Source organism: Amblyraja radiata, chromosome 10 (assembly GCF_010909765.2).
Source record: "Amblyraja radiata isolate CabotCenter1 chromosome 10, sAmbRad1.1.pri, whole genome shotgun sequence".
NCBI classification, from domain to species: domain Eukaryota; kingdom Metazoa; phylum Chordata; class Chondrichthyes; order Rajiformes; family Rajidae; genus Amblyraja; species Amblyraja radiata.
In genome coordinates this window covers 16855094-16875225 of record NC_045965.1, presented here as the reverse complement: position 1 = coordinate 16875225, position 20132 = coordinate 16855094, and the positions used below count along the sequence as shown (strand labels likewise).

The following is a 20132-nucleotide window of genomic DNA, read 5'->3' as shown; positions in this document are numbered from 1 at the left end:
TTTTCTCTATAGATGCTGCCTGACCCACTGAGTTACTACAGTATTTTGTGTCTATATTCTCTACCTTCTGACTACAATCCTCCAACCTATCCCTCCGCCACCCTATCAGATTTCCGCCTCTCAAACAGCTTCAGTATCTCATTAGTCTTTGAGTACTAATTGTTCCAATTTTCCCACTAGCACATTGAGCATTTACAATTTATTTATTTACAATTTGAGAATGAAGCAACTGGAATGCAACTGGGAAAAGATAAACATTTCAACCAATCAACATGACTCCTTGGGTCAATCAAAATCAAAATGGCTCCTTTTGTGAGACCGAGTTGTTTAAACTAGGAAAATTCAGTCAGATCCCTCTTCTCTTTTTCTTCTTGCATATGGCGTGCACAGCCTAAAGTTGTCGGACAACTTGTTCTATTTTATCTTATTTGATTGTGCATGTCGGGTTGATTGCATTTGTCGAAACACGTGAAGGTTACAATCGTCCATCCCAAGTCAGACCCTTTAAATGAAAGAATGACAATTTCAATTTGTCCAGGTTTGTTCTCAAATAAGAATGGGGAGGAGGAAACCATGCAAGGTCTCACTCCTGATCATTGTCACAAAATTAGGAACTTGCCTCCCCAGGTGGAGATGGAATATGTAGGATTTTGAACTGTGTATTTGGTTTGAATTGGTTAACACACATGCTGCAAAGGAGCAGCACACTTGGATCAGCACCAACTTGAGATGCTATCGTATATCTTTGCCAATATTTATTGGCAAAGCATTCACTTGAAATAATGAAAGTATACCTGAAAAATAACTTGGTTAACTAGATTCTACTTGGTGTCCATGGATCGATTGCCTGAAAACATTGGTTTTGTGTATTACTCGAATGTGCAATCAACCTTGTGCATGCACACACACAATACATGTATGACCCATCATTGCAGTAGATTTTGATCCCATTGCATTTCCGGTACCTATCAGGTAATGGAATAGAATATGATTCCTCATCTTTTGGTGTCGTTTCTCTCTGGAAGGAATCCCAAGACCCATTGATCCATTTCTGTAATGCAATGTTGACAGAAGAGTCGATATTCCTAATTGGTGACTGTTTTTAAAGGTCAACCCTGTAGTCCAACCAGTAACTCCCAAAACAGGGGGTAGGCAGTGATAGAGCTGGTACAAGGTTAACATTCATGGTTATCTTACACTCAGTAGCCATTAGATTTAATATTATTGCTCAACAATATTAAGTTCTGCGGTGGGAGATTGCAACTTTCACGTGGTCCGCCCTGCTTCAACAAATGCAATCAACCTGGCGTGCACAATCAAATAAGATCAAATAGAACAAGTTGTCCTACAACTTTAGGCTGTGCACGCATTATGCAAGAAGAAGATTAAGTTCTAACTAATTCTTGGTATGTACAGAATAATCAAGGTGAGTTTAAAAAAAAAAAAGGTAATGCTGGAAAGAGCTGAGGTTGCAGAAGATTTATATTTAGATGTTGCTTTGAGGGCCTTTTTAGTTGTTGTATCTGAACTTCATGCATATATTTTAACAATAGCCCTAATGCAAGGAGGTTCCAAAATTGAGCTTTCCAATTTTAATCGTATTAATTAAAGCGCTGAACCGTGTATCACGTTGAACTTATTTTAGTCAAACCGATTTTCCTGTTATTTAAGGTCTCAGAGGTTAGCACCTTTGGGCAAGTCAAAATTTATAATTCATATTTTACACAGCTGAATGAGACGATTCTTATATGTATGAAAAGGAAACATTTAAAGGTAACAAAATGAAGCATATGTTCATACGTTGATGTAATACCACATTTATTTATTTAAATGGTACAATTTGATTTACAGACAAGAATGGTATTAAACAATAATCTGCCAGGCATTTGGCCACTGCAATTGAGTCAAAAGAGGTGTTAAGGAAAAAGCAGTGTTCAAGTCACATCATTACAAGAAGAATGTGCAACACACACAAGACCTGGATAAAGATTACAAATATTGTGTCTTATAAATAAGAAATACTGTTTTATACATAAAATTGTATAAGTGTTGCACGTCATTCCTAACAGTATGATGGCACTTTAAGGCAGAAGGCTTACAACAAAAGGCATGGGATAAGGCAAGTATGGATCTATTTCTCAACACAGAATGTGCCGAGTTTGTTGCACCTTTTCCATACTATGTCAATCATTCTGTACATGTTTGTTTTCTACAGGTAGGACGTTAACCTCATACTTTTGATTAATTGACTTCCTTACATGATAAATAAACAGTATTGCTGCTGTAAAAGGTACAAAAACTGCTGTATTGTCTAAGTACGGTGTCAGGAGAGGCTGTTATAGTAAAACTTCAAAATAGAGATATCTTTTTTGCTTTAGGCACAAATTTGGGAAAGAGCGTGCAACCCTTTTGACCTGCTCAGTGCTAGTAAGACAAAGCCTGCGTCCCTCTTATAGTAAAACCACTTCAGTGATAGTTTCAGGCAGGAACTATGTGTACAATTATGGATGGTTAAGTAATTATCGGTAATAATGTTCATCTGTGATAATAATTACATGCAGTGAGTTGGCTTACAACTGATTACAAACAGAATTGAACAAAGCCAAACACTGATTACATTTTTCATCATCAGTTTGCAGAGGCAGTTTGGTCTGGCTGGCATTGCACCATCAGGATTAAGGGCAAAGGGCACACACAGCCTGCCTCCCCTCCACAAGGCACGTGCTGGAAAAGATTGCCAAAGTTTTATTCTCTCCATTTTGTATAACAGGCTTATTTTATGTATTTCCATTTGGGCCAAAATAGGAAACTCCCCCTGCTTTGAAAGCGTGGTATAAAGTGAAGTACAATTTAATATGTTTGGGCAGGGGAAGGTTTCCAAGGATGGCATTTAGGGGTGGGGAGTTGCAGGAAGATGGTCGGGAGGAAAGAATTTCAAATAACTACTTTTGAATATTGGACATTTGGAGGGTATTTACATATCAGTAATAATCTTCTGGTAATTTTCCTCCAAATAATTTAAGACTGGCAGCCCTAAATAGAAAATAAAATCTAAGCTGTGTATACAAGCAAGCAAAATACCACAGAATTACTAAGGCAATCAGAAGGATGTCCATAAAAGTTACTGTTGGTGGCAGAAACTTGATGATGGGGAGGTAACTCACAGAGCCAATCCTGAAACAATTATATAGAGTATATTTACACAAAGACAGACTCAACATTTCCTCATACTATTATATGATAAAAAACATTCACACAAAAATATAACATTTGAAATAATTAATAGCACCAGTGTATCAGGTAATTTAATTTTTTTGCTACGCAATGTACAAAGTTGCATAGAGTGTCGCTGTAAAAAATAGGTTTATGCTTTTGACTTTGATACAGATGAAGCAGCAGTCTTGGGAACAGAAGTAGTGTCATCCACACAAAAAGTGCAAGACATTTTTATGGGCATTTCACTTGCAAAATAGCTGAAAGTAAAAAGTAGGCAGCCGAGGGATTAGTGTTACATAACTAAACTGTTTACTAATGAGAAGACCAGCTTTCATGGTAATTTACAACATTAACATGTTGAATACTGTATAAAATGCTCTTAAAGTGACTCACTGCTACCCTAAAGTGATGTGATTCAACGTGCAGTTCGGAAGTGAAGTGGTAAAAAGTTAAATATTAACATGTTAACTAATCATAATCCTTCACAGCTAGTCTGGTCATTTAATAAAGTTTGGGGCAGGGATAGAGAGAAAGTCACATCACAAAGCTATGTTAATACTTGTGATTTGAATGCAATCAAGAACCAATGCCTCTGTGCAGCAGGGGGGAAAGAGACAAACCTACATTAATAGCCTTAGTTATTTCATTTAAACACCATTGTATTGATAGAAGCCAACCTTTTCTCCTTGCAGCAAAAGGAGCCTTTGTATTTGGCCACGGGAAATAAATGCTTAATAATTCAAGCTATTGGTGTGGAGTGATTAAATCTGGTAGATGGAGTGTGGCTTTCTCAGATTGTCCTTTTAACACAAACTTAGTTCTTCCAGGATCCCAGTATATTGCCATATAGGTATGTCACTCACTCCCACCCCCGATGTCCACAATCGTGTGCTTCATCCAAACAGCTGCATTTTGATGCCTGAGGAATTTCAGTTATGAGCCTTGGAACACTTAATGATGTCGTGTCAGACAATGAAAAAGATTTGGTAATAAGGCAATTTCTGTACAATGTCACTTTAGCTTTTTGGGTAGGATGCGGAGGTGAAGAAGATAACTATGGGGTCTCCAGAGACTGGGTATTGTAACAGCCAGGAGGTAATGTTTGTTTGATGTCCTCTAGGTTTTTAATGTCCTTCAGGATATCTTCAATATCTTGCTCGTAGGTAATAATTGCATTAGCTTGCTCTTTCTCAGCCTTTTCTAGATCTGCCAACTTCCTTTCTAAATCACTATCTTTCATTTGATCCTTGGCATCATTCAGAGTTCTTTCAATTTCTTTTAGCCGATTGACATCCACATTATCGAGCTGACCTGCAAAACAAAACCACAATAATAATTAATCAAACGCACTGAGAAAATATTTTGATGTGTACGTTAATCAAATTAAAACATAATTTAGTTATTACTCCAGAGGGCAGATTAAAGACGATGCTGAACAAGTAGATACAGTTCTTACTCACACTGAAACTATAGAGATCTACCAATGTAGATTAAAAGTGAATTCTAAAACTTGTCCTGTTTGAGGTGTGTAAAGAATCCTTTCATTTCCCTTGGCTAAGCACTTAATGTGTATCAATTCAAATGATTTATTATGAATTATAGCGTTGTAATCTTTCCATCACAAAACCAAAGTTTGCTTACAAATTAAAACATACCTCAACATAGTGACACCTTTGTGCACTAATCTCTAACTATATAATAACCAGAAGGTATGGGTTATAAATCACTGCTGATGGAATGGTGCATGCCTTCCCCCACAGGAGCTAATGTTACCAATGGTTGGAGATGCTTCATGCTATTGGATCATTTAATGAAGAGAGTACAAAAATGTCCAGCTGTGGTTGATAGCAGTCCCGTTCAAACATGGTACAACAATGCTTAGTTTGAATTTTAAATACATTCTGTTTTGTGGTAAACAGTCAGAGTCATACAGCACAGAAACAGGTCCCTCAGCTCCACTCATCCATGTGCAACAATATGACCATCTATGCTCCATATGCCTTTTAAATGATGCTTTGCACATTCTTTAATCACTCTCTGGCAGCACGTTCCATAAATCCACCACCTTCTGTGTGAAAAAGTTGCTCCTCAGGTTCTTATGCCCTCTAGTACTTGATACCCATACCCTGAGATGATGCTCATTTACCCTATACGAGCTCATGATTTTATAGGAATCATAAAGTCTCAGCCTGCCCAGCCTCTCCCTATAACTCACTCCTTTGAGTCCTTGCAACATCCTTGTAAATCTTTCTGCACTCCTTCCAGTTTAATGGCATCTTTCCTTTAGCAGGATAACCAAAACTGAACACTGTTATCCATGTGTGGCCTCACCAGTCTTGTAGAACTGTATCAATGCCCCAACTTACTACTCCATTCCCTGACAGAAGGGTAATGTCCCAAAAGTCTTCTCCACCACCTGGTCCACCTGTGACACCACTTTCAAGAATCATGTATTTGTACTCCTAGATCCCTCTTTTCTACAACACTCCCCATAGGCCCCACCATTCACTGTGAAAGCCCTACACTGATTTGATGTCCCCAAAAGCAACACCTTTGCACTTGTCTGAATTAAACTCAGTTTGTCATTCTTTAGCCCACTTGCCCAGCTGATCAAAATCCTGCTGACTATCTTTTTCTTCACCATCTATTTTTCTGTTGTCTGTAAACTTACTAACCAAACCTTACACATTATTGTACAAATCGTTGAAATAAGTGACAAATAAGTTCAAAAGGCATCTTCCATCACCACCCTCTGCTTCCTACCACCAAACCAATTATGTATCTATTTAGCGAGGTTTCCTTGTATCCCATGTGATCTAACCTTCCAGAGTAGCCTTCCATTTGGAACCTTGTCAAAGGCCTTGTTGAAATCCATATAGACTATGACTACCACCCTGCCCTCATCAACCTTCTTGGTTACTTCCTCAAAAGAAAAACTCAATCAAATTCATGAGATGTAATCTCCCACACAAACCCATGCAGGCTATCTCAAATCAACCAGTCTTTCCAAATACAGTAAACTCTCGTTATTACGATGGACCTGCTGATGCTCACCGCCAGGTTGGGCTGTTGATGCCAGCCTGGACCTCCCACCCTAGCCACTCCAGTTAGTGCTTGCCACCGCCACTCCGGTCAGCCGCAGGTCACGACCTATGACTCTGTTGATCCTCACCTCTCCCCCAGCTGCCAACTCACCTGGATTTCACACCCAGTTCTAGACCAAAAGTCTGAAGAAGAGTCTGTACCCAAAACGTCACCTATCCATGTTCTCCAGAGGCGCTGCCTCTCCTGCTGAGTTACTCCAGTACTTTGTAACCAGCACCTGCAGTTTTTTTGTTTCTACAATTTATACAATGATATTCTATTACTCGGTAGACAAAAATGCTGGAGAAACTCAGCAGTAATCCCTAAAGGGCCTGTCCCACCAGCATGTGTTTGCATGCGTCTAGCGCGACCAAACATGGTGGCTTGAGGCGTAAGGCCTCGCGGGGTTGGTCCCACTTCCAACCGCGGACGCGTATGGAGTTGTGCGGGGCTGGACCCGACATCATATTCGCCAATCAGCTGGGCAGGAGGCGGGCCGACTGAATTTGGACATCGCACATCGTCGGGTGGTGACGTCATCGCGCAACGCCACGCGCTAGGCGTATGCCGTCAAGACGCTGCGTACGCCCGTCGAGGCACTGTGTACGGCCTCAATGCGGCTGCGGGCCCGACAGGCAGTTCTCGCGCGGGATTTTCGGGCAGTGCAAGATTTTTGGAGCCCTGTGTGATGTCGGGACCAGCCCCGCACAACTTCATACACCTCCGCCAATCGAAGTGGGACCGGCCTCGCGAGCCCGTACGCCTCAAGCGACCAGGTTTGGTCGCGCTAGACACATGCTATCGCATGCTGGTGGGACAGGCCCTTAACTCGGTTACAATTGGCAATAACGGACACCAGTATCCCCCCCCCCATGGTCCATTACGGCGAGGGTTTGCTGTACATATATTTTATCCCTCCAAATCCCCTCCAGTAATACTACAGATGCCGGGCTTACAGATCTATAGTTCCAGGTTTTTCTTTGCAGCCCTGCTCTAATAAATGAGCTGCCAGAGAAAGGTTGGAGGGATATGGCCAAACGGGATTCGTACAGAGCAGGCATCTTGGTTGGCATGGATAAGGGCCCATTTCCGTGCTATATAACTATGAACCCGTTAAGCAAAAGATATCTCCATGCTAACTGCTAGAATAAATCAATTATAATTTCCATTACAGCACAGAAATTAACATCCCAGTGGGTACACAGTTTTGAAATCCTATACAATCATGTCTGTGCATACGCTTGTTCGCAAACCTGTGTTTTCAAAAATAATTTTTCTATCTTGAAACATCAAGCTAAAAAACCCATGAAACCTCTTTTGAGATCAATTTTAAATACAGTTTCACATGACAAACCATCTACTAACGTTAATTTTGCTCACATGTATCTGTGGGGCTGAGGGGGTACAGAGGAGGAAGGAAAGGGAGGAGTGGAAGAAAATAACCCAACTTGGCCTTATTGTCCTAAAAGTGTTAACAAGCCATTCTAAAAGTTTAACGTAAATTGTGCTCTTTTCAGAAGTAGATTGGATATTTTGTCACGTTGACATAAATGGAGGTAAAGCACATTTAGTACAACCCAAAGCACTTTTCCAGTGGCTGCCCTCGTCTCTCTATTGATACGACTCACGCCTTGCCAGGATGAGCAGATAAACATGAAGTCAATCGCTATGAAAAGTCACAACCGATCTTCGATCCTTTAACCGCACACCCGATCTTCCCAAAAGGATAGAAGGAACACCTCTCAGCCACTGATGGGGAAATTAATTTGCTGGTCTGTATGATTGCTACCAATCGTGGATCTGAGTCCATGCCCCTTTTTTATTAAGAATCTATATAAATCATTTCACCACTAAATGGAGGTAGTTTAGGAGCATGCTGAAAAACTGAATTGGTTAAAGACAAGAGATTAATTCCAAGGCATCCCACAGATAATACATTTTTCAGCAGTGTGTATTTATGGTAAAATCATAGGCTTTTGCCAGGTGAGAACTGAACAACAACCTGAAACTGAAAAGGACAATAATTTTGTGTCACCGAGAAGGTTCAGCCAAGATCCACTTGCTATTTCCCTTCTGGAAAAAACATCGCTAGTGCTCAACACTGGACTATGGAGCAAGCTCTAATCTGTTAACACACACATCACATTAAAATGTGTGTGCATGCCAATAAAAATATAATTATCCTCAACAGTATTCAATGTCAGGTTGATTTATTGAACCCTAACATTTCTTCTGACCCCTTCATATGTTCAAAACTACCTACTTACTTATTTGAAAAATAATATTTGGAGGCAAGTATCTAAGTGCCATTAGCAATAATATGAACCATTGGGTTGGAAAAGTTCCCCCACCCTCAATAAAAAGAGTGAAGTACTCTGAGACACTATTAGGGCGGCACAGTGGTGTAGCGGTAGAGTTGCTGCCATACATAGAAACATAGAAAATAGGTGCAGGAGTAGGCCATTCGGCCCTTAGAGCCTGCACCGCCATTCAATATGATCATGGCTGATCATCCAAATCAATATCCCATCCCTGCCTTCTCTCCATACCCCCTGATCCCTTTAGCCACAAGGGCCACATTTAACTCCCTCTTAAATATAGCCAATGAACTGGCCTCAACTACCTGCTGTGGCAGAGAATTCCACAGATTCACCACTCTCTGTGTAAAAAAAGATTTTCTCATCTCGGTCCTAAAAGACTTCCCTCTTATCCTTAAACTGTGACCCCTTGTTCTGGACTTCCCCAACATCGGGAATAATCTTCCTGCATCTAGCCTGCATCAACCCCTTAAGAATTTTGTAAGTTTCTATAAGATCCCCTTTAATCTTCTAATTTCTAGCGTGTACAAGCCGAGTCTATCCAGTCTTTCTTCATATGAAAGTCCTGCCATCCCAGGAATCAGTCTGGTGAACCTTCTCTGTACCCTCTATGGCAAGAATGTCTTTCCTCAGATTAGGAGACCAAAACTGTACGCAATACTCCAGGTGTCGTCTCACCAAGACCCTGTACAACTGCAGTAAAACCTCCCTGCTCTTATACTAAAATCCTTTTGCTATGAATGTTAACATACCATTCGCTTTCTTCACTGCCTGCTGCACCTGCATGCCTACTTTCAATGACTGGTGTACCATGACACCCAGGTCTCGTTGCATCTCCCCTTTTCCTAATCAGCCACCATTCAGATAATAGTCTACTTTCCTGTTTTTGCCACCAAAGTGGATAACCTCACATTTATCCACATTATACTGCATCTGCCATACATTTGCCCACTCACCCAACCTATCCAAGTCACCTTGCAGCCTCCTAGCATCCTCCTCACAGCTAACACTGCCCCCCAGCTTTGTGTCATCCGCAAACTTGGAGATGTTGCATTCAATTCCCTCATCCAGATCATTAATATATATTGTAAATAACTGGGGTCCCAGCACTGAGCCTTGCGGTACCCCACTAGTCACTGCCTGCCATTCTGAAAAGGACCCATTTACTCCTACTCTTTGCTTCCTGTCTGCCAGCCAGTTCTCTATCCACATTCAAGATTCAAGATACATTTAATTGTCACATGTGCCAGATGGCACATCAATACTGAACCCCCAATACCGTGTGCTTTAAGTTTACATGTGGTCCTGATATACAGTGCTAGAGACCTGGGTTCAATCCGGGTGCTGTCTGTACAGAGTTTGTATGTTCTCCCCTTGACCAGTGTGGGTTTTCTCTGAGATCTTCCCTCCCACACCCCAAAGATGTTCAGTTCCATCATTAGAAGATGTACAGTTACATCTTTGTAGGTTAATTAGCTTGGTATAAATGTAAATTGTCCCTCGTGTGTGTAGGATAGTGTTATTGTGCGGGGATCACTGGTCGGTGTGGACTCAGTGGGCCGAAGGGACTGTGTCCGCTCTGTATCTCTAAACTAAACTATCACGAGATTGCCAGGCCATTCAATACCAGGAAATCCAAAATACCACACGTCATGATGAACATGCAAGACTTCCAGTAAAACCTACCCAGTTCGCCCAGCAGCTTGTTGATAGTATTCAGTACACTCTGCACAGATTTTTTGGCTTTTCTTGCCTGCTCATCAGCTTCTTTTGCAGCTTGAGAAGCCTAGAGGAAACAATTTGAGAATATGTTTAGAATTCTAAAATAACGCGTATAAATTTTTTATCATATTGAAGTACTATTAAGTCAAAAACAATATTGACATTGAGTTGTCAAAAACGTTAAGACACTAACCATATCAGCCATCATCATGTCTTGGTCTGCTTCATCCTTTTTCAGAGTCAGTTCATCTTCTGCTGTTTTCAGCTTTTGCATCATTTTGTCCACGTCTTCCTCCAAGTGCATGGCATCGTCAAAGGTGTCGTCTGCATCTTGTTTTGTCTTAGCAGCACTCTGTAACAAAAGCAATGGCCTAAAATTTTAATTTCAGCTCAAAAATGTTTTGCTTAAAAGAGGGGACCACAATTTTAAATTGAAATGAGCTGATCATTGCAACTTCCCAGTAAAATGGTGCTATGATTATTCTTAATTTAATTGCAGCTTTACGGCTTCCATCAGCCGGCCGGTAATCAACAACGCGAGGCACATAGAATATTGTCAACATGCAACAATGCTGAGATATTTCTTCACCCTTCCCTGCTGTGCATCCGAGCCAGGCCCTGATGCCATAGAGCTGACAGCTTCTGCTGTCTTCCTCTGGTCAATCACCCCCCCCCCACCCCACCTCAATAGTATTTATTTGAGTTGAATGGCCACAAATTCCACCCACTCCTTTTCCCGGTGGTCACTCATCTACTTTCGGCCTGCACCTTAGATGTGGCTATCTCACGAAACATCGTATCACTGACATGCTCATTCTCCAGGATGGTCTTCAGGCTGGCCAACTGTAGCTACAATTCCCTCACGCGGTCAGTCAGGAACAGCAGCTCGACACACTTCCCACAGGTGAAGTCATCAAGGATACTGGAAGTGATTGACTTCCCATATGCTGCAGGAAGCATCACTAACCTAAACCCCAGCCCCAGTGTACTAAGAATGAAGAGGAACTGGTGGGGGGGGGGGGGGGGAGAAATTCCTGCCTTATCTTATCTTCTACCCTACTCAGCCTCATCGCCGAAGCCTCTCGAGCTAAAGCCTCAGCATTTACCCTCAAACACAGCAAATGGAGCTCAGCACACAGCCTCTCCCAAAACAGCCTCTCCAGATGAGCGGTTAAGCAGATTGGCCCAGTTCCTTCAAATTCAGAAGAATGAGGGGGCGATTTCATTGAAATGCACACAATTCTTAAACGGCTTTACTGTCTAGATGCAGGGATGATATTTCCTTTGGCTGGAGTCTACAGAACAGGGGGAAACAGAATCAAAATAAGGAAAGAAATGAAAATTGATTTTTCAACCCAAAAGGTAATGACTCTTTTGCACCCCTTACTCAGTAGGATTGTGGAGGTCCAGTCTGAATATATTCTATAAAAAGAATTGACAAGTTTTTAAATGTTAAGAGAATCATGGGAGTTTTTGATCATTGCCATAAAATGGTGCTGAGATAGAAGATATGGTTAGCAAATGAGAGAGCAGACCCAAGGAGATGAACAGCCTGCTGCTGTGTCCTTTTCTTATTCATTACCAAGAGTGGCTCGGTTGTGTTCCAAGTTCTTTTGCTGTAAACTGGACCTATAGCAGGTGTCAAGAGAATCAAGGTATGGAAGAGGTCCACTTGATTGTGCTCTTAACCATCCACTTTTTGCAAATGTGTTTACCGATGAAATAATTAGTAGGAGATATCACACAGTAATTTGTGACTAAGTCCCTTTTCACATTGAGGATACCGTTGCTATGTGAAGCACGGCATGTCTGATAAATAGAATAGATTCTCTACATGCTTCGTAGCTCACAATTAGGCACCAATGAGATCCTACATCAATAGTAGCATTATATTCCACAATAAAATTGTAACATCTTGGCTAGGCACAACCTTCTTCCTTCCATTAATATCAAGTCAGTGCACCAAACAGCCAACATTCTATAACAAAATGTGCAAGGGTCTGTGCAAGTCATAATTAAAAATGAGCTGATCAACTTACTGAAACTACATGCTTGCAAAGCAGCAGGGTGTGGCTAAGGTAAGGGACTAGTAAACCCCGCCAAATGTATTTAATATCCACTCAGCAGCTGTGCAATTTAAATTAAAACATTCTTACTAACATTAACTACGAAACTACCAGACTGTCATAAAAACTCACCAGGTTCATTAACGTAATTGGGGATGAAATCTGCATTATTAAATCAGTCATTGAGGTAAGTGAGCCCAGAACCTGCGGCAATGTGGTCAACAATATTTGTATACATTGGGTATGCAAGCAAAGAATTTCACTGTGCCGAGTCACATGTGACAATAAAGTATTCCATCCCATTCCTGTCCTAGCAACAGCTTGCCATCTTACCAAGCCCCTCAGTGGTTTTGTAACCACGACATTCTAACAAGAAACTATAATACTGGAACGAGTACTCAGCATCAACCTGGCCACCAAAGTTGGGAATAGTTTACCAGAAAAAGCGTAATGGGTAAAGATGTAGGCCACCGTCACTTTCTCAAAGCCTGTTAGTCAAGAGCTGCCATTTACCAGTGAGTCAATAATGTAATAGACAAAGCTAATCAAGCCCATGGTCACAGAGGGAAATGTTGTCTTGATACAAATAGTCATGGAAGGGAGTGAAAAATTAAACAATTAATCAGAAGAATAATGTCCGGAAGCATCCTCATTCCCGAGCCCAGTGCATGGATATTATCGAGCATAGATTTGAAGGGGGTTGATGGAAGAATTTATTTCACCAAGAGTTTTTGAAACCTGAAGCGTGTAGCAGCCCAAGGGCATGGTGAAGATAGATACTCTCACATCTTACCTGTATTACGATGAGCATTAGAAACACAGCAGCACGAGCCAAGTGCTGGGAAATGGGGTTAATATCGAAGAATGAAAGTTAGCATGGATACAGAGGACTGAAAGGCCTTCTTCCATGCTCCAAGAGATGTGATCAACTGACTCAAAACATCAACTATCAAGCAACTTGTCCTACTCATCAACCCTCAGTTTGGTTTAGATCTAGAAATACTAGGCTTCACAACTCAGTACAACAGTCCTAAAATTGGCAAAATAACACAATTCCCGAGATGAAGTGAGGCCATTTGCTCTTGATATCAAAACAACACACTGGGAGAACTTTCACACATCGAGACTGCATCAAGCAAACTGGGAACTTACACGAAAACACATCGAAGCCTATGAAAGTCCAAGGCTCCAATGCACATCCAATCCCATCCACAACTTTAAATGAACTCAAATACATCTTGCAAATCTCTGCAAGATGTGTGAAACTACAGGACCAAAACTAGCAATGGCACAATTAATCACTCTATATAATTACAGTTACTGAAATAAACTAGGAGAAAGCTTATGTTCCTTTATTACAGGTCTACACTAAATTAACATTTTACCTGCTGTAAGGCATTTGCAATTTGCTCTGCATCTTCTGCCTTTTTTTGGGCTTCTGAAGCATCCATTCTTGCATTCCCCAGTGCATCCTCCGCCTGTTTTGTCTTTGCATTAGCATCATCAATAGTCTTCCTAATGCTAGGTATTTTTTTCAAAGCATCTTCTGCTGCAGTCTTGTTATCGTTCACCCTCTTGTCAAAATCTGCAGGAAACACAATTAATTTGACAATTGCAATGTTTCGATCTTCCCTTGGTTATTAATATTGAATTCCTATTAACCGTCGGCAAGAACAGCTAAAATGTTGTCTACTCCCCAATGTAATTTGGAACGGTAATCCAAATTTATTCAATTTCTAAAATATATAAATGCTTCAGGTGACATGGTCATGAGAACAGGGAAAAGAGAGGGAAGCAATTATATCTTGATAACAACAGAGTTCTAGGTTAGTACAGCACCCAAGCACATCTTTTGGCCCACCACATGGTCTGAAAAGGTCTCGACCCGAAATGTCACCTATTCCTTTTCTCCAGAGATGCTGTCTGAATGGCTGTGTTACTCCAGCTTTTTGTGCCTATCTTCAGTTTAAACCAGCATCTGCAGTTTTTTACTACACATGCGTGTCAATCTTCTGCCCATCTGCACTAACCCCATTTGCCAGTTTTGGGACTGCATCCTTCTTTGTCTTGTCTTTGTAAATATTTGAGTAATATAGTTTGCACCTCTAATCTGCAGCTCCTGAGAAAAGAGCGGGTATAAATTGTTTCCATTTGTATTACTGCTGTATATCATCAATTTCACCGGCAACATCTGTTTGCCCAATTTCTGCTCACAGTATTCCAAGCAATCCACAGAAAAGCGGCTTCTTTACATAAAGTTTACAACATGATATCTAACTAATGTACGAATAAAGACAATACAATTACTGAGAAATGTTATTGTTCACAATTTGGAGAATTAGTACCTCAGCATTGCTACATAGTACCTATTTACATCCACAGACAAATCATTATTTTAATGCCTCACTTGCAAGTTGGCACTTCCAACGTCTCAGTGCCACACTGGAATGTTTTAAGAGATGGTGTACTGAAGCACAAAAATGTTTCTACTAATTTGTCTGAAATTGAGACATTAGAGTAATTAGCATAATCCCAGCAATGGTTTTGAAACTTAATTTCACTAAGCTAGTATACTCGACTATTTTTTGAGAAATTGGAGCCCTAAAGATACTCGGGTTCCTATTAGCTCAGTTCTTCTGTTTGCAATATCTTCTTAAGAGGTTAGTACATAACATCGTCATATGACTAATGCCAGTTAAGCAACAGGCCAACGATCTTTGGTTGACCATTCTCTGGTCAAACTTGTTTTGGTTGTATTTCTCTTTATTATACCAGCAATATAATTTAACACACCTCTCAGGTTTTTGAGAATATCATGAGCTTCCTGCAGGGTAGCATTTCCTTTCTTGGCAGCTTCCTCAGCCAAAGCGTGAGCAGCATCGGCACGGGCAAGCAATTGATCAGCCGTCTTTAGGGTAGAAAAAAAAGGTCAGGGTGAATATTTTCTTCACCATTAAGTTTTAGGGAAAAAAAAACTACCAAACAACATGTCAGGTTAATAAAAAAAAACTTGAGTTCTATTGTAATTAGTTTTAGATATCTTAATAGACATACCAAATCCAATCATTTCATGATCTGTGTGCCAATAATAAAGTCTTAAATGCTTATTTCTCCATAGTTCATTTAACCAGTTTCATTTAACAAATCTCAAAATAGCTTGATCACAATGAACAACATTTGCCATTGCCAGCTCATTCTGCATTTTCCAGCCCCAGATTGCAACTTTTTCTAGTACAAACACCTTGAGTGGCCAGATTGTTGATATAATGGAAATTAAGAACTGTTACGAATATAATGAACAGAAACATTCTGGGAACACAACCAGTAAATTTCCCATATCAATAGGATCCAATTGTAATGTAACTTCCTGTGTAGTTTATGAAATTTAATTCAATCTCTAATCCAGTTTGTTATTTTTGCTTAGTGCTGCATGTCATTTAATATTTTCTATTATTTATCTCAGGAGACCTTCAACAAAACTTTCCTCTAAATTCAATGCCGAGCATTTCCTCAAACAACAATTTACTGGCACATGAACATTTATTTAGAGCATCTGGTACAAAGCTCTTAGCTCATGGGCCATTGCACTCTACAGAAAACAAGCAGGAATTGAATCTTGAATATGATGCCTTTGGTCATATACTTATCAACGCTTGCCTATTCCACATAAAGTCCTGCCTGCCTGGCTTAGGAGGCCAATTGCCATGCACAACCTCTCACTCTCTCCCGCATAGCCTCAAGACTTTCTCCATTTAGTACTAAATGGTAAAATAAATTACTGGAAAGAATGAAGATACAAATTAACATTCAATACATCAAGGTGATTTTCGAAGTAGAGAAATTCCTTTGAACATTCACTATTGTGACACTGTCATTAAGTGTACAGTGAAAGGAAGAGGAGATGAAGTGAGGAAAGCTAGATAATTAATTGTGCTTGTTCTTTCGGCCCTGTCCCACTTACGTGTCCTTCACACGCAAATTACGCGACCTCGTCTTCGCGTTGAGGCGCACGGGCATCGTGTGGCCGCGCCGGGCCGGTCCCACTGAGAAGCGCGGAGGGGTATGGAGTTGTGCGCGGTATCGCGCGGTGCTCTGAAACTTTGTAGCAAACAAAATCTTCGTGCGCCACCGGCCTGTCGCGTAACTGATGGCCAAAATGGGACAGGCCCAAGACCCTGGCGCGATGCAACGTCTCATCTCCAACAGCAGCAGAAGCAGGCAAACGATCGCCGAGCTCGGCCTGGGGCTCACGGCCGTTGCGGTCCGGATCCGCCCCCACTTCTACTCCCAGATCAGGGCCAAGAAAATTGAAGATAGACACAAAATGCTGGAGTAACTCAGCGGGACCGGCAGCATCTCTGGAGAGAAGGAATGGATGACGTTTCGGGTCAAGACCCTTCTTGTAGACTGAAGAAGGGACTCGACCCGAAACATCACCCATTGCTTCTCTCCAGAGATGCTGCCGGTCCCGTTGAGTTACTCCAGCATTTTGTGTATATCTTCAAATGACGTCACGCGCTACAGACAGCTGTGCGGACGCATGAAGTCGCGCAGGACCGTCGCGCCTCAACGCAACCACGAGGTCACGTAATTAGCGTGCCAAGGACACGTAAGTGGGACGGGGCTTTTCCAAAGTTATATTTTTAATTGGTTACATAGAAGCCCAGGTTTTACCTGCTGTTCTGTTTTTCCCTTTTCCAAGAGGGTTTTCACTTCATTTTCCTTGGCTTTCAGGTCATCTCGCATATCATTATAATCCTTCAGCTTTCGGTCAATTTCACCATCCAGATCTGCTGCATCCTTTACAATTTTTTCTGCATCATTCTAACAGACAGAACATTCCACTTCAAAATACAGTTTACAAATTAATTACTCAACACTCAACTTCCCACAACATCTAGTCACGTAAAATACAGTCATTGGTTATATTGCAGTCTCTCCGTCTTGTGAACATTTTTCTAATCCCAGTCTGGCATATCGTTCTCATCAGCATCTCATGATCTGGTTAAAAATCATCCAAAACAATTTCAAAGGTAGACAAAAATGCTGGAGAAACTCAGCGAGTGAGGCAGCATCTACGTAGCGAAGTTTCAAGTTGAAACCCTTCTTCAGACTGATGTGAGGGTGGGGGGGGTGGGGGAAGAAAGGAAGAGGGAGACCTGAGAAGGGGAGAAAGTAAGGACTACCTTACTTTGGAGAAGTCAATGTTCATACCGTTGGGGTGCAAACTGCCCAAGCAAAATATGAGGTGCTACTCCTCCAATTTACAGTGGGACTCAATCTGGCCATGGATGAGGCCCAGGACAGAAAGGTCGAATTCGGAATGGGAGGGGGAGTTGAGGTTCTGAGCCACCGGGAGATCAGGTTGGTTATTGCACACCGAGCTGAGGTGTTCGGCGAAGCGACCACCAAGCCTATGCTTGGTCTCACCGACGTAGAGCAGTTGACACCTAGAGCAGCGGATGTAATAGATGAGGTTGGAGGAGGTGCAGGTGAACCTCTGCCGCACCTGGAAAGACTGCTTGGGTCCTTGAATGGAGTCAAGGGGGGAGGTAAAGCGACAAGTGTAGCATTTCTTGCGGTTGCAAGAGGGGGTGGTTCGGGTGGGAAGGGACAAATTGACCTGGGAGTTACGGAGGAAGAGGTCACTGCGGAAAGCAGACAGGGGAGGAGATGGGAAGATGTGGCAAGTGGTGGGATCACGTTGGAGGCGGCGAAAATGTCAGAGGATTATTTGTTGTATGTGACGGCTGGTAGGGTGGAAGGTGAGGACAAGGGGGACTCTGCCCTTGTTACGAGTGGGGGGGATGGGGAGTGAGAGCAGAGTCATGGGGTATAGAAGAGACCCTGGTGAGAGCCTCATCTATGGTAGAAGAGGGGAACCCCCGTTCCCTGAAGAATGAGGACATCTCCGATGCCCTGGTGTGGAACACATCATCCTTGGTGCAGATGCGGCGTAGACGGAGGAATTGGGAGTAGGGGATGGAGTCCTTACAGGAAGCCGGGTAGGAAGAAGTGTAGTCCAGATAGCCATGGGAGTCAGTGGGTTTGTAGTGCATGTTGGTCAGTAGTCTATCATCTGCGATGGAGATAGTGAGGTCAGGAAATGGTAGGGAAATGTCGGAAATGGTCCAGGTGTATTTGAGTACCGGATGGAAGTTGGTGGTGAAGTGGATGAAATCAGTGAGTTCTGCGTGGGTGCAGGATGTAGCACCAATGTAGTCGTCGATGTAGCGGAGGTAGAGTTCGGGGATAGGGCCACGGTACGTCTCGAACAAGGATTGTTCGACGTACCCTACAAAGAAGCAGGCATAGCTAGGGCCCATGCGCGTGCCCATAGCTACGCCTTGTATTTGGAGGAAATGGGAGGAGTCAAACAAAAAGTTATTAAGGGCAAGGACCAGTGGAGGAGAGTATCAGTCGATGGGGATTGGTTGGTTCTCCAGTCGAGGAAGAAACGGAGGGCTTTGAGACCCTCCTGATGGGGGTTGGAGGTGTAGAGTGACTGGACATCCATGGTGAAGATGAGGGAATGGGGGCCTAGAAATCGCACGTCCTGGAGTCGACGAAGAGTGTGTGAGGTGGCTTGAACATAGGTAGGGAGGGATTTAACTGGGGGGGGGGGGATAGGATGGAGTCGAGGTATGTGGAAATAAAACAAAACAATTTCAAGGTGGCTTCAATTTCAAGGAGATCCTGATATCCAAATGTACAGTTTAACTCTAATCTACAAACCACAGTAGTGAGTTTAAAAAAGGTATTATTGATGGTGTGGAGATCTACATACCTCTAAGGTTTTGGTGTCGATTTTAGGCAAGCTTGTCAGATTGGCATAGATCAGTAAAGCTTTATCACCAGCTTCATCTGCCTCGATGTGCACTTTAATAGCTTGTTTCTCAAGCTCTCTGGACATATTTTTAGCTGCATCATACCTGGTTGGATTGGATACAAAAATATAAATACCACACAATGCATTGTGACATTTTAAGAAATAAAGTGCTTATTTTTTAGAATCCTTTATTAATAAAAGAAAACTAAAGCCTTTCTAATAAAATAAAGCCTAACTGGAACACACTTAGTATGCTAGAATAAAGTTTCCTTTTTAAGTGAGATTAGAGACATTCCAGCACACTTTGACCACTATACAAAATACTCTTCCAACATCCATTTACCCACCAGCCATACTTATTTCCTACTAAAGGGGCATTGTTACAATCATGCATGTTTTCTTTGATGAATATCCTGAAATGTCTTATTTTTTAATCCTAATTTAAGATTTAATTCTTACTAAAACATCACTTCAGATACTTGTACTTATGTATTTTTAATTCTTAAATATTTTGAAGGAAATTCTTGATCTCCGATACACAACTGGAGCCGATTTCCAAACTTTTATGAACAAAATCTACTTCTCAAGGCTTGCTCCAGGATCATTCATTACATATAGAACATATTTAAATAATTAAAGAGATTTTAAGTTGTGTGAAGAAGCAAATCATAAGCACAGAAACAAGCTCATTCGGCCCACCTCATCCATGCCGACGGTGATTTTTAACTGCAAAATTCCATTTGCCTGCATAGGGCCATACCTCTCCACTCCTTTCCTACCCAAATAATAATAATAATAAATTTTATTTATGGGCGCCTTTCAAGAGTCTCAAGGACACCTTACAAAGATTTAGCAGGTAGATGAAAAACATGTAAGGGGAATGAAATAAATAGTAGA

The 20132-nt window shown here is 41.6% G+C and overlaps 1 protein-coding gene across 1 annotated transcript in view; it reads right to left on the bottom strand.

Moving 5' to 3' along the window:
* Positions 1–1801: 1801 nt before the first annotated feature.
* Positions 1802–20132, bottom strand: part of lamc1 (laminin subunit gamma 1) — a 185857-nt gene continuing 167526 nt past the window's right edge. Inside the window, exons 22-28 of the mRNA XM_033028193.1 lie at positions 19194–19338; positions 17081–17230; positions 15200–15314; positions 13792–13991; positions 10534–10692; positions 10305–10404; positions 1802–4527 (exon numbers count right to left, since the gene is read on the bottom strand). Coding sequence (XP_032884084.1) covers positions 4271–4527; positions 10305–10404; positions 10534–10692; positions 13792–13991; positions 15200–15314; positions 17081–17230; positions 19194–19338 — 1126 coding nt within the window. The 3' untranslated portion in view covers positions 1802–4270. The remainder of the gene's footprint in view (positions 4528–10304; positions 10405–10533; positions 10693–13791; positions 13992–15199; positions 15315–17080; positions 17231–19193; positions 19339–20132) is intronic.